This window comes from Megalops cyprinoides, chromosome 2 (genome assembly GCF_013368585.1).
Source record: "Megalops cyprinoides isolate fMegCyp1 chromosome 2, fMegCyp1.pri, whole genome shotgun sequence".
Taxonomy (NCBI): Eukaryota; Metazoa; Chordata; class Actinopteri; order Elopiformes; family Megalopidae; genus Megalops; species Megalops cyprinoides.
Genome location: NC_050584.1, coordinates 59,080 through 87,033, shown reverse-complemented (window position 1 = coordinate 87,033; position 27,954 = coordinate 59,080). Strand labels below are relative to the sequence as shown.

At 40.5% G+C, this 27,954-nt stretch overlaps 1 protein-coding gene across 1 annotated transcript in view; it reads right to left on the bottom strand.

Annotated features, from left to right (window-relative positions):
- The window catches only part of dnah5l (dynein, axonemal, heavy chain 5 like), a gene marked incomplete at its 5' end in the record, with an annotated part of 123,703 nt that overhangs the window by 73,920 nt on the left and 21,829 nt on the right, over nucleotides 1-27,954 (bottom strand). Inside the window, 14 exons of the mRNA XM_036522644.1 lie at nucleotides 1,118-1,307; nucleotides 3,938-4,072; nucleotides 5,312-5,506; nucleotides 7,568-7,755; nucleotides 10,708-10,886; nucleotides 14,693-14,865; nucleotides 15,166-15,312; nucleotides 17,197-17,412; nucleotides 19,117-19,245; nucleotides 20,483-20,749; nucleotides 21,884-22,037; nucleotides 26,661-26,860; nucleotides 27,449-27,577; nucleotides 27,804-27,915. Of these exons, the coding sequence (XP_036378537.1) occupies nucleotides 1,118-1,307; nucleotides 3,938-4,072; nucleotides 5,312-5,506; nucleotides 7,568-7,755; nucleotides 10,708-10,886; nucleotides 14,693-14,865; nucleotides 15,166-15,312; nucleotides 17,197-17,412; nucleotides 19,117-19,245; nucleotides 20,483-20,749; nucleotides 21,884-22,037; nucleotides 26,661-26,860; nucleotides 27,449-27,577; nucleotides 27,804-27,915 (2,414 nt within the window). The remainder of the gene's footprint in view (nucleotides 1-1,117; nucleotides 1,308-3,937; nucleotides 4,073-5,311; nucleotides 5,507-7,567; nucleotides 7,756-10,707; nucleotides 10,887-14,692; nucleotides 14,866-15,165; nucleotides 15,313-17,196; nucleotides 17,413-19,116; nucleotides 19,246-20,482; nucleotides 20,750-21,883; nucleotides 22,038-26,660; nucleotides 26,861-27,448; nucleotides 27,578-27,803; nucleotides 27,916-27,954) is intronic.

Sequence of the window (27,954 nt, the reverse complement as noted above, 5' to 3'; positions counted from 1 at the left end):
CAGGGACTGCACTCCTCTGATCTTAAAATTGTTATACACATACCATCAGCTGAAGCATTTATCTAATGTGCAGTCTAATAAAGCAGACCTTTCAACATTCTTAAAATTTCTGGCCTCTAATTTCCCATCTAAGATAATTTATTTTACTGTCATTGACCCAACCCTCTGGGAAGAGGTGAAATTGAGATGTAGTTACAAAGGCATAGCCCCTGTTCCTCCATCCAGCAGCTGCTTCAATAAAGTTCCCTACATGCACAGGCTTTGACATCAAAAGAATATTTCAGGTGATATTATAGAAAGCCTGCAAGCCTACAGATGCAGTACAGAAAAGCGGTCTGTGTACTGCATAAATAAGGAAACTAATGAATGTTCTTACATGTTGTATGACCAAGAAATGTTTTGTAATGGACTTTCAACCTTACACAAAACTTACGTTTTGACCAGAAATCCTTTAAGCGTCACACTTTATTTGTATTTGACATTCCATTTTGTTGGTTAAATTTTGCACTAAAGGCACCCCTCTTGTCATGAGGAGAATGCTCAATTCACTCAACCAGATGCACATCCTTTGCCAACACAATGAAAGTCAACTGAGCTTCCCCTTACTGGAGCAGAGAATGACCCACTGGTGTGGCAGTAAGCCCTTATCATTCCCCTCACCCTGCAGTTCGTTTGCCCTGCCCCCCCCCCCCCAATCCTGTCTTGTTGCCAGGATACAGTTGCTAATGATGGGATGGCAATCCATCATGTCTTTACCCTTTGTTCCTGCATCAATTTCCATTAAACACAACTAACCTCCTGTCATGTGACACAGGAGGGATCGACCAGGAGATGTTAATCACATACTTGAAACTGTCTCTGTTCATTTTACTGTTCACTATACCTTTTTAGCACTACAAATACAGTTGTCTGCTTAATTGTTGTTCTTTACTGTTTATTGTTTATTTCTACATTATAACATATTCCATTTATTGTACTGTATTTTTATTATATTGTTATCTGTACTTCATTGCCTGTCTTTTCTGCTGCTGGTAACACCCAAATTTCCCCACCTGGGGATCAATAAAGTGCTATCTTATCTTATCTTATCTTATCTTATTAGTCTACAGTTACTGACCGTGCCTGACACGCTGGGTCTCGTATAGCTGCACTAGCTTCAGAACCCAGGGCTGGTGGGTGATTAGTCCAGCGTCCTCTGTATGCTTCTGAATGGCTGCCTCCAGCTCGGGGTAGCCAGCCTTGTCGAGGGTGATGCCAGGAAAGAGGTCGTTGATCAGACTCATGAAAAGCGGCTCATCCTCATCCACCTGAGGAGATGATCGACACAGAAGAAAACTCATACCAACTGATGCCCTTCTGTGTATGCCGTATACTGTTATACTGTGTAAAGCAGGGCTATAAAGTGATACCACTGGTGGGAACACCAGTTTCTAAACCAGATGGATAAAGCATCTTAATAATCAGCAATTATTAAGCAGATTATACTGTATGGGTAATGTGAAAAATGTTTGCAGCAGGAAAAAAACCATGAAGACCAAGGAGTTTTCTAAACAACTCTGAGATGAAGTCAGGGAAAGGCAAAGGAAGTCAGGGACAGGCAACAGACATAGAGTATAAAAAGTAAACGAATATTCCTTTGATCATGATCAAGTCAGTCATTAAGAAGTGGAAGGTGTATTGAACCACCCATACACTGACTAGATCAGTCTGTCACTCCAGTGGTCTGTATGACAGAATGGTAAGAAGGAAATCATGACTGGAAAAAAATAAAATCCCGCATGGAGCTAACAACAAATCATTTAAGAACAACATCAAATATATGGCAAAAGATTATGTGGTCAGATGAGGCAAAAATTCAACATTTTGAGCTACATTCCCAATGTTACTTCTTTTGCGTGGTTAACACAGTGCATCACCCAGTCAACACCATCTATATGGTCAAGCATAGCAGTGGCAGCATCATGCTTGAGGGATGCTTGTCTTCAGCAGGGCTGGGGAGCTTGTCAGGACCGAGGAAAAATGGATGCAAATTAAGCAAAACACAGGCAAATCCTAGAGGAAAATCTGCTAAAGACCTAAAATTGAGGCAGAAAATTACCTTTCAGCTGGACAATGACCCAAAGCACAAGGCCAGCACTACATGGAAGTGGCTTAGCAAGATCTGAATGTCCTTGAGCAGCCCAGTCAAGCTGCAGATGTCCAATAGAAAGAAGGCTCTAACTTTAAGACATAAGCATAATGCCTAACAAAAAATATATATATATGATCTGCCAATCTGGCAGATACAAATCACATCTGGCAGTGAATTGTTATTTATATATAGAATATTTACAGACTGAAAGACATTTCACAGTGGGTGGTGGACCACTGCCTAAAGCTGAACCTGGCTAAAACTGAGATGATTTTATTTTCATCCAGATCGTCCCCATTTCAAGAGGTCTCCCTCAGCCTAGGCTCTACAAGCCTTACAACCAATAGCACTGTCAAAAGCTTTGATGTAATGCTTGATAGCCAGCTGTCTTTCTCCCCTCAAGTGGCAGCAGTGAGTCGGGCGTGCAGATTATTCTTGTAAAATATATTACCCCTATTATATATATATATATATATATGTATATGTTTACATGTATATGTATGTATATATATATATATGTACATATGTATATATATAATATATACCCCTAATATTGCCCCTATCTCACTATGCATTCAACGCAGCTCCTAAATCAGACCCTGGTCCTCTCATGTCTGGACTACTGCAACTCCCTCTTTGCTTGCCTTCCTGCCTGTGCAATCAAACCTCTACAACTAATCCAAAATGCAGCTGCACAACTTGTCTACAATCTCCCTAAACGTGTTATTAGTCTGGTATGACACTGATGCTCGTTTAAACTCAATGGATACACTTATGTTCTATTGTACTCAAAGTCACTCTGGATAAGAACGTCTGCTAAATGCATGTAATGTAATGTAATGTAACATTCTATTGAACAATGCCAGCAAGCCACAAAGACAGGAACATTTCTGTGTTTGTATGTATATACAAATGATTAACAAACAGACACAGTATCATAAGACGATACTGCATTGTCAGTCACTAAATAATAAAAAAAAAACCCTAAAAAAATCCTAAAGTCTTACCCTAGTCTAGTAAACCCTTTATTAAACTTGTAAATATTTGTGAAGGCCATTCATGTAATTTGAACACTATAACACTATATATTATTTATAAAATAAACACAGACAAAAACCAAATCTAGCTCTCCCCCCACTACAAGCTTGCAAATCAAGCACGTAGTACCCATCTTAGCTGTGACCGCGTAAATAAGAAAGAGTGCATAGAGTCACCTGGTCCCTTATGTTTTCACTAGATAATGCTTTATATGATAAGACTGAACTGGTTAGACATGGGAGTAAAAAAAGCTCATATTTGAGCTCACATTTATTCTCACAGAGCTCTCTCTGTACAAAGAGTGACTAACCTCAACCATCACCAGCCACCAGCTGAACCTACCTTGGGTGATGCACAGCAACCATTTTCATCAGAATTCTCACAACACATCAACTGAGGTGGAGTGGCAAACCAGTGTAACCAATTATACTGGAAAATGATCATATGACCAAACTGAGACAGGCAGCCTCTCGATTTTCTTTTGACAGAGAGGAAAACATCCATTCTGCGTAAAGAGTGCCATGGGACGGTATATGGCCGCAATGAGCCAGGACTACAGTTTAATGTCTCATTTGAAAGATGATGTCTCCTAAAATCCCTGTCCCTGCATCGGGATGTACCTAGAGGTCTGCCATACAAATACTAACCGTGCTCAGCACCACGTACAGAATTAGGGAATGCAGTAACTGCAGATAAAAAACCCTGCCTGGTTTGCATTCAGTTAAGCCCTGGGTATGTTTTTCTTGGGCGATGGGCAGTTTACAGTACCAGTTTGGAGAGGTTCATGTCTCGCAGTACCCTCATCACCACCGTCTTTTCCAGCTCTGTGGGGTTGGACCTTTTCACTGCCCCCAGCGTCCTCAGCACAGAGAGGATGTTCCGCAGCCCAAAGTCATAATGAACCTGGGAAGCAAAGGAGAACAGTGGGTGAAGCATAGGGCTGATAATCAGAGTAATGGTCAAATGCCTGTGGTATAAATCCACAACATTAACAATGGCAAACATATAGAGTTGCTGACTTCATGACTTGTTTGGGCAGTGGTTTTGGATTAATGTGAATTCAGATGTGGAGGTGCACCTGGAAAATGGAGTGATTTAGGGAATAAAGCCTAGTCTAGAGAGAAATTTGTCAAATTCATCCTCTTTCACTTTCCACTGTACCATTTAAAAGTGTGATTACTCATCAACTCACTTACATTACTGCAGTGAATTACATGCCATTATGCCATCCTTCATGCATACAAATACAGGCGTATGTTGAAGGCAACGTTTGCATTGTCTTGCTTTATTCCTCATTGCTCTGTACACCGCAGAAGCTGGGACCCTTACCCCAAGCAGAGATCTGACATTTCCAAATTAAACCATTAATGCAGAGAGTGAAATTCATTAGAAATCTGTTGTGTCATACATAATCATTTTCTCCACCAAAGCTGAACTGAAATGTACTTGTCTTATGAACTCAATGAAATGTGGACTATGGACACAAATTGAGCTCTCATGTTCTTCTGGAATGGCATAAAGGGCTACAGATGTGAGAGATGTCTTTCTCATACCTATGTTGCTGTAACGTTTGACAGATTGACATTGCCATTTTAATTATTTCTGCTGTCTTCATCGACTTTATAGGATGTGTCTCCATGAACACTAAAGTCACAGTATTTTTCACTCTTCCACATAGCTAGTTCAACCACTTAGTTCAAAATAGTCTGGGTTTTAAATAGTCAAGCTGCAAGCCAAATGTGGCAAAAAGCCTTGCACATCATGCATGGAAATAGATAAGTACATGGGTGAGAGCATCACAGGCTCTCTCATAAATGATCTCACTATTGTATGTTTCAGCCAAATCTGGGGTCCAGCTTCCAATTTTTTCTCTGTATGTTTCAAATGCTTAAATGGGCACCCACATAATCCTATAAAAAGAAATAACCCTCTTGGGAAAGGTTAGATTAGATGTATTAAAATTTAGTTTAGTATCTAACCAATCCATCGAATGACTGTTTACACAATGTGCATCTGGCATAAATAAAGGTTCATTCTGAATGCTTTTTAATGAAAAAATGTATGTTTGGACTGCATTGAAACCACACCTTTTTAGAAACCCACTGGCCTTAACCCCAGCTGTGACCCTTTGACCTGCAATACCTGTTTAGACAGCTGCTCCTCGCACAACTTGTAGAGGGTGTAGAATTTGCGGCTCAGGACTTGGTTGTCACGGAAGCCAGCGCTGGCAAGCTTGACCCTCATGATGATAGCCCTATCTGGAACCATCATGGCCACCGTTCGGAACTGGATTTTCAGGTTCTCCGGCAGCTCCTGGCGGCCTGCATAGCCTGGGTTCTACCATGGAGAAATGAGCCAGGCAGAAAGGAGGAGCATGGGCTTCAGGCTGAGCACCAGGATCACACAGGCATGTTATTTTTATCAGCAACATTATTATTATTCATCACAGCAGAACCGGTAGAACAGCAGTTGAATCTAAATTATCAGTTGTGCCAGTGACATTAAATGCATTAGTAGAAGTGGTACTGATGTTAATACTGAAAGTACTGCTGTCACATTCAAGTTGTTAATGTGCAGAATGAGTGTTTGTTATGCGATGATGGACTTGTTTAAGGGCTTACAGAAAACCATGGGGAATAATCAATACATTTAGAAGACATAGAGAGACATAGAGACGATTACAAGAATTATTTATCATATTATATGGGAAAAATTGAGGACATAGGTGGAAATTGAAGTGACATGACACACTGAAACATAAGAAGCAGTTGGTTACTCTGAGATGGATTACTCTGAGATGGACACACTGTGGAAGCAGAGACCCTTGGAGTGTTCAAGAGCAGGCATAACACAGTGCTCGGTACATTCCACATTACAGCCCCAAACAACAACAATAGATGGGCTGAAGAAAGGATATCATAAAGTGAGTTTATTGTGCATTTTTGGTTGTTACTGAAGTAGTACATTGTCATGAATTGGACCAAATACATGGGAGTGGAAAATGCAATTTAATAAACAAAATGGGAAAGCATAATGTATGCCACTAATTCACCTGTTCTTTTTTGTTTTTCTACACCATTATGGTTCCACTGAGCCCCAACCTAAGTAAAGTGGCCAACAACCTCCAAAACCAGCAAGCATATCATCTTCAAACCCCTTAATTTCTTTTCCAGATTAGAGACATGCATTACACTACATTATTGGCATATAGCAGATGCCCTTATCTAGACCAACTTACATATTTTACACATTTTACATGTTATCTATTTATACAGCTGGATGTTTACTGAGGCAATTCTAGGTTAAATACCTTGCCCAAGGGTACAGCAGTGGTGCCCCACTGAGGAATCAAACCAGCAACCTTTTGGAGTCTTGCTCCTTACCACTACGCTACACATGCACTTCCAGCCAAGCCATGGGTTTTTAAAATGAGATTGAGGACTCAAACCACAGAAGAAATCAATTAGCGATATGAGCCCGCTGGATGCCATGCATTCCAGCATTACAACCGCAGTGCTGAATATATCCCCAAACAGCAGGAGCCACTGTACTTCATTGTTCTCCCAAGAGGAACTATAAGCAGTCCAGAGGGGACTTTAGATTAAATAAACAGGGAGATCAGAGATGTTAGCATTGGGGTACTGAGGCAGTGTCAGTGAGGAGCTGTGAGTGCCAGATGGGAGTTACAAGATTAGAGCAAGCAGTCAAAAACAATCACTAATAACAAAAAAAAAAAAAAAAAAAAAACCTCTACTAAAATCTACCAAAACTGAGGCGAGGTGGCATGTACTAGGGGCTGAGATTGTCTCAGAGCAAAACAGACTGACTCTGGTCAGATATCCATTATTGACGCATCCCCAGCTGTGGATGATCTATAATGTGTTATAAGTCATTTGGAATGTGCAAACACAAGAGGCAGGGATTTGCACATGAGGCAGTAAGCCTTCTGAATAATGATGTCTGCCTGGCTGCCTGTTCAGGTAGGAACAAAAAGAAGGGCTTGGGAATTGATGAAGGTGTCAGTCGGGCCATAACATAGGTGACTGACTGTCTTTATGAAGCACAGAGAAGGTTAAGGTGGAGGCTGTGACAGGTGTTGGGATATGGTCACCTGCACTTAGTCCTGAGTAGATTTTCATGTGGCCTAGTCATCGCATGCAGTAGAATGTATTTTTTGAGTAGACATCAAATTGACAAATGCCACATAACCAAATGATAACAGAACCGTTTTCTTTTAAAGCAGGAATAATTAGTCCCTTTCACATTTTCCAATGTTTTGAGAACAGATGGATCAGACAGACTAAACTACCATTCATGCATATGTGATGGATCAGATCAGTAAGGGATTTTATATGACGTTTCCCGAAATGGTCAATTTTAAATGGGGTTTGTTCTCACCATTGTCAGGAAGATCCCAAACTCTGGGTCCATGTCCACAACATCCCCATCTGTGAACACAAACTGAGCTTTCTTGTTCTTCTTGCACTGCAGAACGATGTAGATCTGCTGGGCTGCCACAGACAGCACCGGCAGCTCGATTCGGTTAAACTCATCAAAGCAACCCCATGCACCGGCCTGCGCCAACCCTGTACGGGGAGTTCAAAGTTCACATTCAGAATTCACACTTAATTCACACAAAGGTCACACTTAATTCACACAAAGATCATCGCAGTCAATCTGAGTTCAGATTCAGAATTCACACGTAATTCACACAAAGGCCATCACAGTCAGTCTGAGTTCAGATTCAGAATTCGCACTTAATTCAGACAAAGGTCATTGCAGTCAGTCTGAGTTCAGATTGCCTGCGTAAAATTCAATGCTTAATTCAATGCTTTACACTGAAGTCCAGATAAAAGGCACTTCATTCAGATGATTCAAATGCTCACCTAAATAACCGCACATGTACTGCACTTAAGATTTATGTCGAAGCGAGTGGTGTCATCAGTAACGGTGGCAGTCCGTTACTTGCTTACTTTTCATGCTGCTGCAAACCAGGGATTAGCATGTCTTTACTGTGGTGCAGCTAGGATACAGACCAGTATGGATCAGATCAGCAAAACAAACACTAAAACTGGCATACTGGATTCTGTATGAGCTGTCCAAACTGTCCAAAACTGGCTTGCAGTGCTGTGTGTGTGTGTGTGTTGAGGGAGGAGAATCCCTCCTTTCCCACTGGCAACCCACACCTATGCCTAAAAAACAGGCTCAGTTTCACATGGTAAAACATTATAGTGCAAAGAAAGGGGAGCAATGCCAAACCATCTGCTCTCTATGGGAAATAACTGTCTCATAATACGTGTTTACATCAAAACGAATATTGTGTATCTTTAAGATAAGAGCTCCATTCATACAGTATAAAAGCAATTCATTCATCTGGTGGGAAAAATGACCAGCTGTGTGATACGTGAAATACTTCTTTCATTAAGTTCACCTTCCCTAGGTCACACAGATGAAAATGACAGTTTGCTTACTTCCTGTGATTGTCTCAGCATACTCTTCCGATCTTGAGCGTAATGACTCCCAAAGCAATGCCAGTACATTATACTAGGTCATGAATCATTGTCCTGCACACATCAGAGTACTCACCCTTCTTCTACCTCTCTCCTTCCTCCCTTGATTCCTTCTGCCCCAAAGTCTCCTCTAAGCTTCTAATCACATCTCACTCAGCATTCAGGCCACATATGAAACCCCAATATAGCACAAGGCTTCTGCAAGTGGCAGAAAGCTTCCTTCTGCTTTTGGACTTTAAAGATTTGCAAGAGTGTTGTGTTTGTACACATATGCAGACTGTGAGACTTGTTTGGTCTCCCACTGGAGGCACTAAGTGAGTCGATCAGACAACAGCACCACCTGGCAGATTGAGAGTGAGTTTCATCTCTGCCTCCTCTAACACTGCGTAATGAAGGGAGTTAATAAAACCCACTAGACCATCATACCCTACAAGCGGCATGACTGCCTGTTGCAGGCCTTCCCCAAGCATATGCAGGATGCAGGCAGCATGTGAGCTCACTGGAGTGTTTAAGGCACTAAATTACCAACTCGGTCAACTGAAGGATGAATCCAACACCTTCGACTGCATGATTGAAGTGCAACACAAGCAAATGTACTGAGTCATCTTCAAGGCAACAGACTGGTGCAATGAGCCATCATGAATCATTCATGAGCTGGGACACATTTTAATACATTATAGACTCAAGGTAAAAACAGACATACAACCAAGCATGAGAATAATTTGTCCGAATTTCCATAAACAAATGCATAAGACTAATACCATCAATATTCTCTATTTTCAGATATATTCAGACATCACGGTTTTTGACATACTGTCACTGAATTTCTTTTTCAGCCAGCAATTTAAATGTACACAGGTAGCTGGGAACCTATATCTAAAAATGCATTTGACTTCATAACTGGGAAGGATCACCATTTAGCATCATTCTGTAAAATCAGGTGGCTTTATTCCTTCCAAAAAATGTTTATTAGGTGTGCTTTCCCATGTCTTACAAGAATAATTTATCATGTATTATGCAGAAACAACACAGCTGGTAACTGCTCTGTTGTATACCATAGACTGTAACTGAATGAGTATGTGTGTCCTCTATTCTGAAGTTTAAGATTGTGATAGTGATGTATTGCTGGCTAATTCATTATGTGCCCATAGATTTGCCATTATTAAGCAAACATGATGCCATCACTTCTTTTCCTTATTATGGCTTCCAAACAAACTGGACATATTCCCTCAGACAAAGTGGTTAAAAAATAAAGCTGTCATTACTTCATCTTTGCTTGAGTGTGATTAGCAGACTTGATAGCCAATGGGGCTCATTGCTGCCACCATCAGTATTAGAGGCTGAGTTAGGATACTGTGACTATGATGATAGAACAGGTATAAAAATCATTGGGGCAATTGGGGGCCGAGAGTTATCTCTGCAAACCTTAATTATAGGACTATATAAAGAGATATGCCTATATAGCTTTTATTTCACACAGTCAAAGGAAGTAACGACATAGGCCTACAGGGGTGCAGAAATTAACAAAATATCATTACAGTTTGTGTGTAGGATGTGATGAAGGTCTCATTCTGCAAATGAGATGGTATAGTCTCTCCTTAAACCACCTCAGTGTCAGGTTTAAGCAAATACGCACAAAAAAGTGACCTCTAGTGGCTGATATGAAATTTCTTGAAGACACAGCAACTGAGGTCAAGCTAAATCTCAGCAGTAGGTTAAAGTAACCTCTATAACCTGTATTTAATAGGATTTTAGAAAGGTGAGTATGCATTCAGCTTTGTTAGTTCCTCAGGAATAACACTACATTGTTTTAATCACTTCCGTGGATTTCTGAAATATGGAGTATGTAACCTATTGCCTCTAACCAATCAGAACATATTGTTGTCTATCATTTCTGAGTAGCAGGATTGTCAAAATTTGGGTTATGGTAAATCCAGCTCTGCTTGTGTTAAGAGAATGGCTTCATTAGCATTTTGTGTATCATGACTGAATGAATTAATAAAGCCTAACACAGCCTTGTTTTAGTACCTTTGTAGATGCGTCCCAGCCCACGGTAGTCCATCTGGTCAGAGCAGTTGAAGACTACCACGTACTTGCCCAGGCAGCGTCCCATGTCCTTGGTAGTTTCTGTCTTGCCTGTGCCAGCAGGTCCTGCAGGTGCGCCTCCCATGCTCATGCCCAGGGCCTGGGACAGGGTGATATAGCACCTGCATGCAGCAGTGAAAGCTGGTTAGATGTGATGTCATTAGGTCAGTTGGGGATGTGCAGTAATGAGGGTACTGTGAGTTTAGGAGTCTTTGACAAACCCTGGTACCTATCATAAAGAAGATAGCTGCAAACCCTGGTACCTATCATAAAGAAGATAGCTGCAAACCCTGGTACCTATCATGAAGAAGATAGCTGCAAATCCTGGTACCTAACATAAAGAAGATAGCTGCAAACCCTGGTACCTATCATAAAGAAGATAGCTGCAAACCCTGGTACCTATCATAAAGAAGATAGCTACAAACCCTGGTACCTATCATGAAGAAGATAGCTGCAAACCCTGGTACCTATCATAAAGAAGATAGCTGCAAACCCTGGTACCTATCATGAAGAAGATAGCTGCAAATCCTGGTACCTAACATAAAGAAGATAGCTGCAAACCCTGGTACCTATCATAAAGAAGATAGCTGCAAACCCTGGTACCTATCATGAAGAAGATAGCTGCAAATCCTGGTACCTAACATAAAGAAGATAGCTGCAAACCCTGGTATCTATCATAAAGAAGATAGCTGCAAATCCTGGTACCTAACATAAAGAAGATAGCTGCAAACCCTGGTATCTATCATAAAGAAGATAGCTGTTGCCCCAGCTGCATTCCCAATCTAGCCTTTGCAATACGACCATACAATCATTTCTCAACTCAGTTCCATAAATGAAGTGGCAAGTGTTCTGGACCGTGCATGTAACTGTAAGGGTCCGCACTCAAGCTCAGTCTTCCCTCCTCTCACTTGTTAGTATAAGTATTTAAGACTGCTGGTAGACATTTATCACAGCCACAACTGTTGTTTCAGCAACGTTCATTAAAGTTGTCAGTCAAAAACCTTGTCAATAAAACTCTTTTTTAGATTTAGACTGACATATTCCATTATATCATCGCATTCAGTTATTCTGACCCAGACCACAGTGTCACCTAAATAGACTTAATAGGAGGATGAAATCATAATGAGATGATAGCAGAAAGAGAGGGTGCAGATCATTTCAATTTCAAATGACCCATGCGCATTTAATAACTGAAAGACTGATTTGTGAGCCCCTTTATCTTTATGTAATGAACTGAGGTCCAGGCCCAATGAAGTTGTGATGGTAGAGTAGCATGAAATAACAGTTCGATATTTTCTAGCTGAAAAAATGAGTTTATCTGTGTGAGCCACACAGCACAGTAGAGAACAAATAATGGATTTATTTACATGATTAACATGGCAGAATTTGCTCTTCTGAAGCATTCTGAGTAACCAGGATAGAATCCAAAAGACTGCCAGACTAACTGACATGCAACCTTTAAATTACTTAATTAAAATGAGGCTTCAAAACAACTGAATTGTCATTCATTTATGGTACCCATAAGCAAGGGCTCTGTCAGAAAGCAACTCTTAAATGTTTGGAAGCAAAGTGACAGTCTCTCTGTCCCAGGTTCTGTTCTTAGCAGGAACTGAGATTAATGTTTTCCACCACAACAAGAACAGGACTTAAAGCAACAAATTTTACTGAGCCTGAACGTTTTTTTTTTTTTTTTGGGGGGGGGGGGGTCAAAATGGGACACACATACATTTTGCATTACCACAACAGCTTGCAAAATGCAAAACTGTAAAAAAAATGCATTAATATAATTTTGTATTATCGTGCTCAAATTAAAAGTGCTTTCTTTTTTTCTTAAATGCTATTAAAAATGAAAAGTGCAACTTCAATACAAGTTGGTCGAGTAGCAAGATGGTGTGTTACAACTTTGTCCAAGTCATCATCATAGAATCGTACCAATCAATTGAAAATTCTGTCCATGTTGTGGTTTGTGGACTCGTCAACGTTTTGTGAAAACATCTGTTTTGACAGCTTATGCGCTAAGCATTGCCTAATGTGACAGGCAATGTCGTGAGTGGATAGGTAGCTGGCCTGTGTATTTGACACGCTAAGTTTGGAGAGCGCAGTTCTGTCCTGTGATGTTTTGCACAGGTCAACTAGTGCTGGCGCTATCCTGAAAGACAGGTCATGTTCCGCTATAAATTCAGACTTTATGATTGCACACGCGGTTGGATGGATGAAGCGGCAGCAGCTACAGTGGCCACAGCTCCCGGCAACGTTGAAGAGCCCGAACAGCTGCTTTGAGTGATGGAGTTATCTGTATCATGCCAAGACAATTCCTTTTGCCGCTTGTCCCATACTGTATTTTTTTTTCCAACACACGGTGCAAAGCAGCTCCAGGGCTCGTTTAATTTGTGACAACATACGCCGAATGTTTGTCCGTCATTACCGTTTTCATCTAACCAAGCCTATCGCCATTTATTTTTCACCCCCCCGTTCTACTGTGCTTGTGTCCGCCTCACAGACAGTTGAAACTAGTTGTCGATTGGATAAGAACGGCGTTCTCGTGCCAGTAACAGGCCTAGCCTAAACAGCCTAAACAGGCTACCATTGGTTAAAACTAATCTGAAAAAACACCACATCAGTGATTGTTTTTAATAAAATTGCGTTCCGGTTTGGTAATATCAGAGCCCGTATATGCTAGTCATAAATTATTGCCTGATCTAAAATCCTCCGGCATGGTGCCGGAGATCTTTAACCCATGCAAGAAGCCTCATTAGGCCGATTTTTTGATGGAATTTAAAGAAACACCTCTAGGCCTGATGGCAATTCCCCACCCCCCATCTTGCCCCCCTTAGCATGTCTTATTCAACTCCACTCTGTCGTAGGAATAAAAGTCTTCAATCCATGTGTTTAGTACTAAGCAAAGCTGATTCACATGTGCTTTCTGCAATTCTGTGCAACTTTCCTCTTTCAGTGAAAAAATGGAAAAGCTTCTGATAATAGTTTCCCTCTTTGTAAGCATTCAATCTTTATACGTGGACTAATGTCCAGTGTCAAAAAGTTATTGATTTTTTTTTTTCATTTTTGAGAGGACAAGTGATATAGCAATGAACCCCTCTATTAAGTATTGCAGCATAATTTCCTTGGAATCATATGGTAATTGGTACTGTGGGCAGTGCATACCTGTCACAAAAAAAACTCCTATGGTCCTTTTCATATTATAATATGTGTGGGCCACCATAACCCCATGCCTCACCGCTTGTCCAATCGCAATACATTCTGAACAACTGTCCAGTTTAAGGGCTGCTCTTTCACTAAGGCTAATGTCTATATTGCAATGTGTCCTGAAAATGGACACTGAAAAATAATACTAAAGATAATAACTATGACATATAATAAATATGACTCTATAAAGTCACATCATAATCTCTTATATGGTTGAGATTAAATAATTAGAATAAGCATTAAGTTTGTTCACAATAGAATGCATGTTAGATTTACCAGTGTGTTGTAGTACGTGTGAATATGAATGATTATTACTGCTCTTTTAATGTGCACACTAAGAAATTCAGTCTACATCAAAGGGATCCACATATAGGCTTATTATGAGTTCTGGAGATGAAATCTATTTTAATGATTTGAAGAATGGCCAGTGCTGATCTATGAAAGATAATCAAGAGTTCAGTTTTCATCTACCATATGTGTCTTTCTGTAGCTCAAAATTAACTAAGTTCCTGTAAAAGTACATTTTTATTCTAGTGTTCCTCAGGATAACGTCATTAGGATACAGTGAGTACACAATGAGTCAGTGACCCTTAAAAGGCTGATTTATGAATGCTGTACCAAGTGCTTTAATGTGGTAAATGGTTCAACCTTTTCTATTGGGGTCTAACGTAACAGAACATTTCCCTTTGACAGAGGGTGAAGCTGTTGTACTCCTGTTACATACCTGTCAGTCAGTGGGGTGATGACCAGCCTGTCTGTGCAGCCCAGGTACTCATTGCAGTAGGTGAACTCCACATCCGTGATCTGGATGACGCATCTGTCCACGTCCTCAATGAAATAGAAGCGGGATTGCTTCTGCCACTCAAAGTCAGTAGTGGAGCGGATGTTCATACGCACCTAAGGACACAGTGCTTAATGCGAGCCTGTAACATTATCACACTGTTACTGCCACATAATTACCACAATATTCTTGCACTAGCTGCTTATTGAGAGCTGAACAAGTAAAGTTTTTGTAGTGAATATACAATCCTCCGCTGGGAGATAACGAAAGTGTTATATTATAGTTATTGGTTTTTTGTGTTTTGAGGTAGGTTCTTAAGAATAATGTGAGAGCCAGAATAATGAGATGCAGCAAGACAATTTTCCTGCACTTTATGTTTCATATTCCTTCAATGAAATGAGGAAAGTTATGCTCACCAGGTCATCAAATATGTCTTTCTGATGCACGTGGATAGTGATCAGGGTCTCATACTTTGTTCGTTCAGTCTTTGTCAAGTCTCGAGTTGTCATGTCGATTAGCTCATTCAAGATATCTAAGAACTTTTGATTAGTGGTGTGCATGACCTGTTTGAAAGTGTAAAACCATGTATTAATAAAGATATTCTATTCCATAACTGTTAGAGATACACCTCCCAGTCACCTGCCACACACACACAAACATATATACAGTACACATATATTACATAATATTTTGATATTTTATATATATATATATATATATATATATATATATATATATATATATATATATATAGTGCCTTGAAAAAGTATTCAGCCCCAATACTGTTTTCATAATTTATTGTCTCAGATTCCAAATTGAAAATATATTAAAGTAAGATTTTTTTCCAGCTGGTCTACACAGTATTGTACATTATGACAAATCAAAAGCAATGTCCAAATGTCCTTTCAAAAATTTAGAAAAAAATAATAAACTAAAACTTTGGGAAAAAGTATTCAAATCCTTTGTAATTATAAGGCTAATCTTGCTCAGGTGCAAGACATTGTCTGATAAACTCATCAAATCTGTCTATGGTCTCCACCTGTGTAGGAAGTGAGTGGATCACCTGTTTTGAATTACTTGAGCATAAATACCTTCCCTCGCTACAGGATTTTCCATTGAACAAACCTAAACGTAGTCACCGAACAAGAATGGCACTTGTCAGAGAGGCTACTATGATGCCAACTGTCACTCTAACTGAGCTACAGAAATCAATGGCTGCAACTGAAAATGATGTCCAATGAGTAAACAATCTGTAAGCTATTGCACATAAAGGGCCTTTATGGAAGAGAGGCAAGGAAGAAGCCCCTGCTGAAAAAAAATCACATGCTTGCCCCTAAAGACTTTGCAAACGTCACTTGAAAGATATTACAAAGATATGGCAGAAGGTCTCGTGGTCTGATCAGACTAAAGTGGAACTTTTTGGCTCAGACACTAAGCGGAATATGTGGCATGAAGCTAACACTGCACATCAGCCAGGACACACCATCCCCACAGCAGCAAGCAACTGCCAATCTGGTCAAGATTGATGGGAAGATGAATGCTGCACATACAGGACAACAGCCCAAAGCACACTACCAGAGCAACACTGGATTGACTTAAAATGAAGAAAGTTGACGTCCTTGAGTCACAGTCCTGATCTTATGAATATCTGTGGAAAGACCTCAAAATTGCTGTCCACCACCGCTCCCAAATTAACATGATACAGCTGGAGAAATTCTGCATGGAAGAATGAGCTAATATTGCTCCAAAGTTAACAGAGACTTATACAAAAAGATTGATGGCTGCAATAGCTGCAAAAGGTGGTTTGACCAAGTACTAAAGAAGGGGGATGAATATTTAGTCATTATTGACATTTCAGTTCTTGATTTTTTATTCTTTCATGGTTTACAATTTTATTTCCTTTTTGGGCAGAGTTGAGTGACTCAAAAATAAAAAAAACTCTCAGTTTAATTCTCAGTCAAAATTTCAGGTTGTGGAAATAATTTGTGTGAAAGCTTTTTAAGGCACTATATATACTGTACACTACCAGTCGAAAGGTTGGGGACACACCTGATTAGGATAGTGTAAATCAGGGTACCTCTGAAGACTTAGATGCTCGATCTTTTTCTTAGACAAATATAAATAGTTAAACTGATGTCTATGTATAAATTTCTTTCCAATTTTTTTTTATTTTAAAAGATATTTTAAATCCAGACTTTTGACTGGTACTGTTTGTATATAAAAAGGTGCCATTGAGCACAACAACCCTCTAGAGTACAAGTGTCAGTTGTTTCTGCGTGGTTACCACTTCTTGAATCTCAGGACCTTTTTAATTACTCTTCTTGCGATCTGAATGCAAGCGATGTATTAATTCCTAATTAACCTCCACACTATAGTTACAAAGCATATATTCTGCAGTCCTCCTTTTGTGTGTATTTCATTCTGGTACAGGGTTGAAAATACACCACCTTTTTGTCCACCTTGGCCAGGCTTAGAGCCTCCTCCGAATCTCTGGTCCAGATCATCTGGATGCCTAGTAGGCCAACTTGCGCTGGGAACACAGACTGAAACTCCACCAGCTTGAGTCCTGGGTCACTGATGGCCATGTAGGCTTGGCGGATGATGCTGTGAATTGTCTTCCTCACCCCATCAAGTAAGAGCCCAAGCCATACCTCCACATTTCCCTGCGGGTGACAGAGATGGGTGACCTCATCTCCAAGGACTTCCAAAAAGCATCCTGGAGCCTGGCTCCAAGGGATCACTATATCAGACTTAAATTATACATAAAACATACTGTGATACATATAATACCCAGCCATATGACTTGCCACAGATCACCATGCACTGCATGTAGCAAATTGATCAAAGCTGTTATGCAGCATGCCAGTCATTGTTATGGAAAGCTAACCTTCTTCATATTATGATATTGTAACTGGATTAGACACTAGGTAGTGCATAAATTGAGAACCAGCTATAATGGGAATGAGTTGCCTACAGTAAGTCTTTTTAAGATTAAATTCCTTTTCACTGACACTTTATGAGCGTTCATCATCAAATGAATTGGAGGGCACTTTAATATGGTCAAATGAATTTAGAAGGAATGATTTGCAATTATCGCTTTCATAATGAATGGATAACAAAAAAATAAACCATGGTATAAATGTTTGCATCTATGCTGTATGGACCAAAGTACTAATATCTGCTAATATGATAGATTGAATAAATTGGAAATAACAACTGGAACAGCATATAAGCAGAAATATATGTGTATATTGTACAATGCAGTATAGCATTCTACTGTGTAAGCTTACAGGTAGTGCAAGAAAAAAATATGCCCACCTGACTGTAGGCCACCCTCTTAATGCACACATTATGTCAAATAGCATCAACATCTAAATGTTTCATGTTGTGAATCAGAAAGGGATACAAAATGACTTTGAACCAGCAGAAGCTGTGACATTTGAAAATTATGCAATCACTCAATCAAAGTAACATTAGCCTGACCACTTAGTGGGGTAAACAATTCCACCACCTGAAGCCCGTCCTGCTCACCTGTTCCCTGTTAACTCATCAGCAGTCTGTGTATATATACCCCTCTATCTTCTTTTGTTCCCTGCCAGTTTGTCTCAGTGTATTTGTCCGTTTCGTTCCTGCCTTTTTTTTTTTTGGATTTTCAACTTGACTTGTGTTTTTGGATTTCTGTCTGTGGATTTTCTGGTTTCGACCCAGACTGTTTTATTACTACAGTTTTGGATTGTCGTAAGTTGGCCAACTTACGACAGCCCTGGAGCAACAAGGAACCATGTTTTGCTCTGGTTTTTGACTTTCTGACTGCATTTTTTGGACTTGATCTTGCCTTGCCTGATGTTGGATTTCTGCCTGCCAGTTTTGACTCGGACTCTTTTATGACTTACTATTTTTGGCTTGCCGTCAAATAAATACCTGGTTTGGCTTTTTGGTCTGCGCCTGGGTCCTTCCACATGAAAGCCTGACAGTTTCATGCATCTGCTCCTATATATATATCTTTATGTACAGTAATGTGAAGGAGAGCCTTCACCACCTCTCCCAAATCACTCATTGTCAATTGTGTATTAATCATTGGTTAATTGTATGCACATGTTGGAAATTTGTAAGGGAACCAGCTTATTGGCTAACAAGCCACACCTCACTAATTGGAAGGTGATTAAATACAGGTGTGGCTGCAGAGCAGGAGGGGCTCATTGTGTCCCTGCTGTTGGAGCATAGGCTGGTTTCTTTGTTTGGTTTTAAAATAAATTATTGGTTTTTAAAACTTTTGTTCTTTTGGGCTCGTTTATTGGAGAAGTATTGGCTAGCTTCTCAATAAGTAATATCATATCCTTTATATTACTGTCCATTACCATACATACCTGTGCCATTACTGGTTCAGTCAGATTCACGGTCTCCCCTTCCTGGGACTGGAAGTTGAGTATCTGATCGTAGTTCTTCTCATGAAAACCAACTCGGTTTACATTGTCAAATAGACTCAGCAGGTGACCCTGAATATCAAAAAGGTTAAAAACATTGGAATGCACTGGATCAACTTTGATGTATTGGGAGGAACAACTCAGTCACAATCTAACCTGACATCTGAACTGTCTGCAAATTCTAGAAGACAGTATTAATGATCAACAGTATTAATTGTTTGAATATAATACACCATATGAATTCTAGTGCTAGGTAAGAAAATTACTGACAAGCATAAAAATGCTCCTCCAGTTTGTTTCTTCCTCCAAATTAATTAGTTCTATTATAATTCTAGCACTAAATACCTGAATACATGAATTCACCCAACTGCCAATTCAATGGGTATACTGTATATCTCAGTTGCAGTTATTTAAATTCCCCTTACACCAATTCCACCTAAATGATGAACTCAGTTAACTGCCTTGATGGTTATAGCTAGATGGTTATATGCCTAGATGGTTATTAACAGCTATAGCAATATGTTGATAAAACATACTGAATTTCTCTGTTGATATTCCTGCTGTAATTAACTACATTCAATCATTAGATAATATTATGCACTGTGTTGATGTGTGTTCAAGCAACATAGAATAACTAACCAAATACATATTCAAAGACAACACAATGACAAACATCATTGTATGTTGATTCATGGTGTTAAACTCCACAGTTTTAAAAGCTTGCAAACCTTGTAGTTCAATGCCCAAATCCACATTTCATCATATTTGAGTTTGATTTAAGCACACAATATCCATTAAATTCAGAGCTGACATCAATCCAGCTGGAGTGGCTTGTGTGAAAGCGTGAAACTTATTTCTGGGCTTCAGGAGAAGGTAGCGCCTCAAAAATGTTAATCTATTCCAGCTGGTGCAGTTGAAATTGGGTCAAAATTCTGCCCTCTTAGTATTCATTCATTTTTTTTCTAAACAGACAGGTAATTTTGTTCAATGTTCTAAGTTAATCCATCCCATCCATGAAGGGGAGCAGTGACCTGCGCACTGAGTGGAGCTAAAAACAGCCAAGAAATGTAATTGCATTCAGCAGCCAGATTACCTCTTATATTTAATGACATTTCTCACAAGTTGTTTTTGTGACAGTTTTGCAATGTCATAATGTTGGTACATTGCCACAGTCATGCCCTACGTTGCAGAACTAAACTCAGTGGTTGGTTTACCTTGAACACATTATATTATTCTCACAATGTTATAATGGTTCCAATACAGCTTTAGCAGAACTGCAGCATGATCATGTCTTAGTGAACCACGCTACCTGGATGGTGTGGGAGTCAGATGCCTGACCCAGGATTTCAAGAAGAGCAGGGTCAGAGACAAAGAAGAACCGAGGGAAAGTCAGTCTCTTCTTTTCCAGGTAGCCAGTGAGGGACTTCTGGCACACCTCCAGCTGCTCCAGCAGATGGGGCAGCAGTTGTGCCAGGGTCTCATCTCCCACGCAGCACTGCACCATGTTGGACATCTCGTGGGCACGCTGCATGATCTTCTGCCATGACTTGTCAATATTCTGGAACCTTTTGGCTTCCTGCAAGTTATTGGAAGGACATTGTGCATTTTTTCAACTGAATTTACAACTATTGGGGCAAATTCTGCAACACTACATTCATAGACAGTTAAAACCAATCACATTTATTCTTGGCATTTACTCTTGCATTCATTTATTCATTTATTATTTCATATGCTAGCCAATTTTTACAGACGCATATACCAAAGCAATCCAGGTTACATAGCTACCTCAAAATAAAACTCCATCAGGGATGCAACGATTGTAACATGAAGAATGAGTTTTTAGCTTCTGTTATTGCACAGGCTATCTGAATAACCGTAACCCTTACCAAAAGCCTCAATTCCACAAAGCGTTCTTTTTGATAAGGAAAACATGAGGAAGGGAACATGTCTTACGTAACCTAACTCAGATCCCTTAAACCCTTTGGGTAATTTTACAACTGTGTGTACTTGCATAAGTACAGTAATTTATAGTTTCAATTTTTTCCACATTTAATCCTAATATGTGTTCACAAAAATTTTAAGTGCTGTAGTTGGCACTGTCATGTCTGTATCTGAATCTGAAACCCTTTGATTTTGCCCAAAAATTGGTCACAGGGATATAAAGGGGATAAATACAGTATGTATGTTCCATGGAACTCTTCTATGAAAGACATCTTTAAACAAATGTTACTTTTTTTAATTGTTTCGCAAAGCTAAGGTCAAATGAATTCATTAGTTAAGTTAAAAGTTAAAATCTGGCATATAGGAATAACCATAGAACCACCCATTAATTTTCGCAAACACAAAACTGTTGTGGTCAAGGACAAAGTAATTCTTGTTTAAAGTCAAAGTGAAGTAGAAATCATGTGATTACATTCAATCTGCTCTGCATAATCTAACAAGAACAAAGCAAAAATGGTTTTAACTGAGACTGCACTAAATTGAGAACTCCAATCAGCATCCATTCTCAGGGAGCAGGAAGTCAATTGAGACCGCTTATAGTCTATAATATATTGTAGGTAGGTATACCATTCATGTCAGTTCATTGTTGTGTGATTTCAAAATGCCACATCTAGTGAGCGCTTGCAAATAGCAATTGGCAGATGGATTGATTTTTTAATTTATCCACAGTGTGGTCCCATATAGTATTTCCCTGGCCGGTGCATCAGACCTGGGGCAGCTGCTTGGCAATGTCGCCTCCCACAAAGACGGCCTCCAGGTAGATCCATAAGTTCTGCACAGTCAGCCACTTCTCAATGATCTCAGTGGTGTTGGACAGCTTCTGCACCCACTGCTGAATTGATGGCTTGAAAGGCACATTGTACCTGAAACAGCAGAAAACACCAGAAAACTATTGTATCAATCATTTACTTAACCCATTAATTCATTCGGTGTCTGTAATATTTCTGTAATATGAGGAGGCATATATTTGTCACAAAGAGTGTTCCTTAGGAATTTAAGTGTATTTTATATTCATTACTTATAATTCAAATATTCATATATAATGCTTTTATGTGTACATTGATGAGCTTACATGTAGTATATCTTCTACAACATACATTGTGGGTGCTTTATTTGCAATAGATCCTATATGTCATACAGTTTGAGATATATTGACAGATAATTCTTCACACCCAGGAAATGCTGACGAAATGGCATTCTGCCACTTCCCCTTTGAGCAGTGAATCCTTTCCACTCTGAGTCATAGACTGTCCTCTACTGCCCTCCACTGCAGACTGTGTGATGAAGTTTGATTTAACACTTACAAAATCAGACACAGCAACCCTTTCATGGATCTGCAATAGACAAAGTACACTATTGTTTGTTGATTACAGACAGGGATTAGAACCAAGATGGCACCACGATTGGCCACCTCAGTGCAGTGCTCCCCTGTACTTTGTTTTCGTTTGTGTCCCATGTTAAGTGGAATACAGACGACACATGAAGTGTCCCACCAGGGAGAGAAACACACTGGTCCACTGTTACATGATATTAAAGGCTCTGTACCGCATGCAGCTCTGGGACTCTCTGATCACTGCCTGGTTCATCTTATCCCAACCTACAGGTAAAAATTAATATCTGCTAAACCTGTAGTGCACATGGGAAAAAAATGACCCATTGAGGCCAAGAGCACTCTGCAGGCGTGCCTTGACTGCACTGATTGGAGCGTCTTTGAACTAGCAGCCACTGATCTTGACCACTGAGCTTACTGAGACTCTGTTTCTGGACATCTGGACAGGACATCTGCATCCCCAAAAGGACTCATATCAGACACAACAATGACAAAACTCGCCACCAACCTCAAACAGCTTTGTCAGTCCAAGGAGGAGGCCTACAGGAGTGGGGACAGGACCCTGTATAACCAGGCAAGGAACACACTGACAAAGGAAATCAGGGCAGCTAAAAGGGTCTATCCTGAAAAGCTAGAAAATAGGCTTTCAGCCAATGATCTAGCATCAGTGCAGAAAGGCCTGCAGGACATCACCAGCTAGAGGAAGTCATCCCCCCACACCATGGAGAATCGTCAGCTGGCTGAAGAACTAAATGTGTTCTACTGCCGGTTCAAAGGCCCCGTTCACACCTGGAGTCTTTGGTGATCCGATCACAAGTGGACAGCGCTAAGTACAGGTGTGAACGCACCAAGATCTGATCCGAGATCCGATCTTTCAGACCACATTCGGAGGTGGTCTGGGCTGCATATGGCCACATTCTTTTAGCAGTGTGAATGCAAATGTGTCCTGGGCCACACTGAAGGACCGCCTACTCAACTGACGTTCTCTGTGTAGCATAAGTACGTACTCATTCACGCGCCAACAGCGTTCACACTGGTGTGATTAGCTGTTTAGTGCGTAAGCTAAAACGATGAGATTAGAACACAAGATTGGAAAAATTCTAGTTAATTTTAGCTTTGAGGTAACAGCAATTTAATGTTAAAAGATGCAGCAAGTGCTAACTGAAAACTTTGAGAAGCTAAATAATGCTAATGAAAACATAACGAACCATGCGCGCTACATAGCATTAAATATAAGTTACGTGCAAAAGGGTTTTAAAGTGTGATAACAGGCAACAACAGCAACTAGAGTTCGCAAGCTACCTCAAATACTTCCAAGCCCCAAACGTATAATGCTATATATTTCATGAAAAATGGTATTATGAATAATATGTGAAGTGTTGTAATTCTACAAATAAATGTTAGACTACTGTGGGAGTCAAAATTTACAATATCATGAATATCAAGGGGACATTCTAAAACGCTTAACGTGGCTTAATGTTCCAAAACTGCGATCAATGATCATCAAACTTCTCTCGGACATCTCTTGTCAGAAACACTTCCTTCTGTCAAAAAATCAAAAACCGAAATCCTAGGGGTATGGTTGTTATCTCACTACGTTTTCCTCTCCATTGATGCCCATTATAAGGAAAAGGCTTAACGTGGCTTAATGTCCCAAAACAGCGATCAATGATCACCAAATTTGTCTGACATCTCACATGTCATAAACACTGTCTCCTATCAAAAAAGTGTCCATACTCAAAGGATTTCAGTTTTGATTTTTTGACAGGTGGAAGTGTTTATGACAAGAGATGTCTGAGAGAAATTTGGTGATCATTGATCGCTGTTAAGCCACGTTAAGCCTTTTCACGTTAATAGTTTTAGAATGTCCCTTCTTCCACAACAAGCACGCCTCGGTTTTTAAAAAGTAATTCATAAATGTAGCCTATTCACAATACTAGCAAATCAGCAAACTGTTGCTCATTCGGATCACCAAAGATGCATGTTAATACCAGGTGGGAACAGGGCCAAAGAGACAATGGTCACACCCCTCACCCACTCCAATTCACACCGGGGACCAACAATTATGCCCCCTCTAAGCCCTCGCCTGCACCGATTCTCACCCTGCTCATGCAATAATACCCCATATCCTCTGCCTCCCAGGCTACACTGAAAATCTGTGAAAAGGACATTTGCACATTGTTCCAGAAACAAAAGATCAGGAAAGCTCCAGGCCCAGATGGAGCTTCACCTTCCTGTCTGAAAGTCTATGCTGACTTACTGGCTCCTTTTGTCACAAAGATCTTCAACAGGTCACTGGAGCTATGAGAACTGGCACCCCACAGGTGGTTCTCCCCACTGCTCTTCTCCACACTAATGACTGCATCTCCAGGCACCCCTCAGTCAAACTCTTGAAGTTTGAGGACAACACAACAGCCATCAGTCTCATCCACGGTGGTGTTGAGTCTGCATACAGAGGTCAAACAGCTGGCCCTCTGGTGCAGCCTCAAAAATTTAGAGCTGAACACGCTCAAGACAGTGGAGATGATGGTGGAGGATTCCCCCACCCCTGACCCTCCTCACCATTTTAGGCACTGCTGTGACAGTTGTGGAGACCTTCAAGTTCCCAGGAAATATAATCTCCAAAGACCTAAAGTAGGGGAGGCCAACACTGTCTCCATTGCAAAAAAGGCCCAGCAGTGGATATACTTCCTGAGCCAGCTGAAGTTGTTCAACCTGCCAACTGAATTGCTGGTTCAGTTCTACACAGCAAATATCAAGTCTGTCCTCACCACCTGCATAACTGTTAAGTTAACCTGTCCACACTCTGAGATCTTTTCACTACCAGAGCCACAAAACAGGCAAAATCATTGCTGATGGCATCCTGGCCACCAAATATTCAAATTCCTTCCCTCTGGAAGGTGCTTCAGATCACTACCCACTAAAACAAGTAGAAACCAGAATAGCTTCTTCCCACACGCCATCAAACCAGCAACTTGTCAGTCATATCTCTGTTACTGCATGTGCGCAGTGCAATAGTTGTATAACTATAGTTGTACATATCCATAGCCTGCACCCAGGTGCACTTTATTTCACGTTCATTTTGCAATAGCTGTACATAACACAGTGTGATAGCTGTATATAGTATATACAACCTATAGTTGTAATAGTTGTACAGATCCACAGCCTGCACTCATGTACACTTTAACTCATGTCATTGTGCAGTAGCTGTTGTTGTCACTTTGATGTTGTATGAAAGCACTATGAGAGACATTGGAATCAGAGTCAAATTCCTTGCATGTGTAAAAGCATGCTTGGCCAATAAAGTGTGAAATTCTGAATCATTACTGTTCAATTGCTGGCTTATTACAACAGCTACTTGGGGACAGTAAACATTTCCATCTTTGGTAACTCAGCTCAGAGTAATGTGGAAACAGGTACAATATTCATGTGTGTCAATGTGCAATGATAGTAAATCAGCAAACAATATTCCGTTTATCCATAGTACATCCTCCACAGATCTGGGGAACTATCAAGCACTTCTCTCTGCCTTCTCTGCAAGTGTGATGTCGGCTTAGGCTTTCTTAGGGACTGTTATATATCGTAGTATACTTGGCTTCTTGTCAGATTACACAACACAACTTGTCGTACGGCTCCAAAAGTGTTACACTCACACTCACTGGTCTGGGAGTGTTGTTAGCCTGGTCTGACACGGTTGCTCATTAAATTGAAGAGATACACTTATGTTCTATTATGCTGGAACTTGCTCTGGATAAGAACATCTGCTAAATGCATGTAATGTAATGTATTTTGGTGAATACTGTCAAGTGGAATGCAAACTGACCAGTAGGAACAGTGATTTGGAAGTAATTGTTTTATAAAGTACTTTTTGTCATAGTGATGCTGAGGAGTAATGGACTGAATGAATAAAGAAAGTACAAATTCCATTTACAAAAAATTATATCCTAGTCAGGTTTAATCATGTAGTAATTTGTTTTGCAGTTTGTTCTCAGGGCCATGAAACATTTTGTCATTTGCTAATTTCATGAAATTAAATTTTAGGATATTTTGCTCCCATGCCTATAATCAGCAGATGACCATGTTCGACATCTGTCCAAAATGGCAACAACAGTCGATGAACGCAAAGATACAAACACAGGCACATTTCTTTGAGCACCTGTTGCTCATGAGAGAGGCCAGCACCATCAGACTGTCCTCCATGAGGGACACCTTCTCAGCTGTGTCAGAGCCCTTCAGGAGCAGCTCCCCACGGCTCTTGAAGGGAGCAAAGGTGAACACGTGGCTGCTCCACTCTGCCACTACGCCCTTCAGCTTGGCCTCGATGTCCTTCTCCTTCACCGCACTGATGCAGATGTCCTGCGTGGAAGAACAAGGCCTTCTGAACATCACCCTCTATCTCCAGTCCTGGCTCTGTGGGATACGGTACTGTACATGTGCACAAATGCCATTGAGTGGCCTTTTCCTGTCACCCATTTTGGCCTCCACTTTCAGATGTAACATGATCAAAGATTGTTTCTTCTTCCCCTTTTTTGAGCTTGTTCTGGCAAAACTATTGAGATCATGTGAGATCATACGTTTGTCACAGGGCTTGGATCATATTCATATTGTAGTCATATTCCGACCATATTGTCACAGTTACCAGCTCTGTTCCTATTCAATAGAGCTTTAGGGGTATTTTTATGATTCAATCTTCATGATCGTGTGGCCTAGGTGTTTCCCTGGTGCTGATGGGCAATATTCAGTTTCAAAAATTAGTCCTATAACAGTTATGATTGTTTGAATTAGGTGGTTAAATGTGCAGGCTGAGCACTAACATGTAGACACTGTGGCCCTCTAGGAGCAAGCACTGAGCAACTGGAACATACTGATCTTCCAGCACCACAACAAGGACAACAGTAATCATGCACAACTTAAATGGATGTTGTCTGGTTCATGGACGATTACCTCAATGTCCTCCTTATTCTTCAGTAGAGGAGCCTCCATGATGTTCCTGAGGGTGAAGTTCTCTGATTCTACTTCAAATTTGTGACCTGTGACCTCAGTGAGCCGCTGCCAGTGTCTGGGCATCATCGCCTGTTTGGGGGAGAGGACAGAGAGCTCAGGGGAGGCAGCATCAAAGTTAAAATATACTGCACATGCAATCTGTCAAGCATGATTAAAGCTTTCTTTGATACGATTTAGATCTGGGCCATTGCCGTGTATAAAGGGCAGAGTTAGTGTTTAGTGTTCTTTTGGCTCCCTTCAGGTTCTGTGTGTTACATGTAGCGTTGAGTGAGCCGGCAAGTCAGGCAGCGCTTACCTTATTGGCCATCATGTCCAGCAGCGGGCAAGTTTCACTGAAGTCATCAATCTTCTTCTTCAGGTCATTGAAAGCCTGCCACTCCTTCAGGGCTTTGGGAAGCTTCCGGATCCTGAAGGAAAGGAACGGCGTCTCATCATAGGAAGATGGA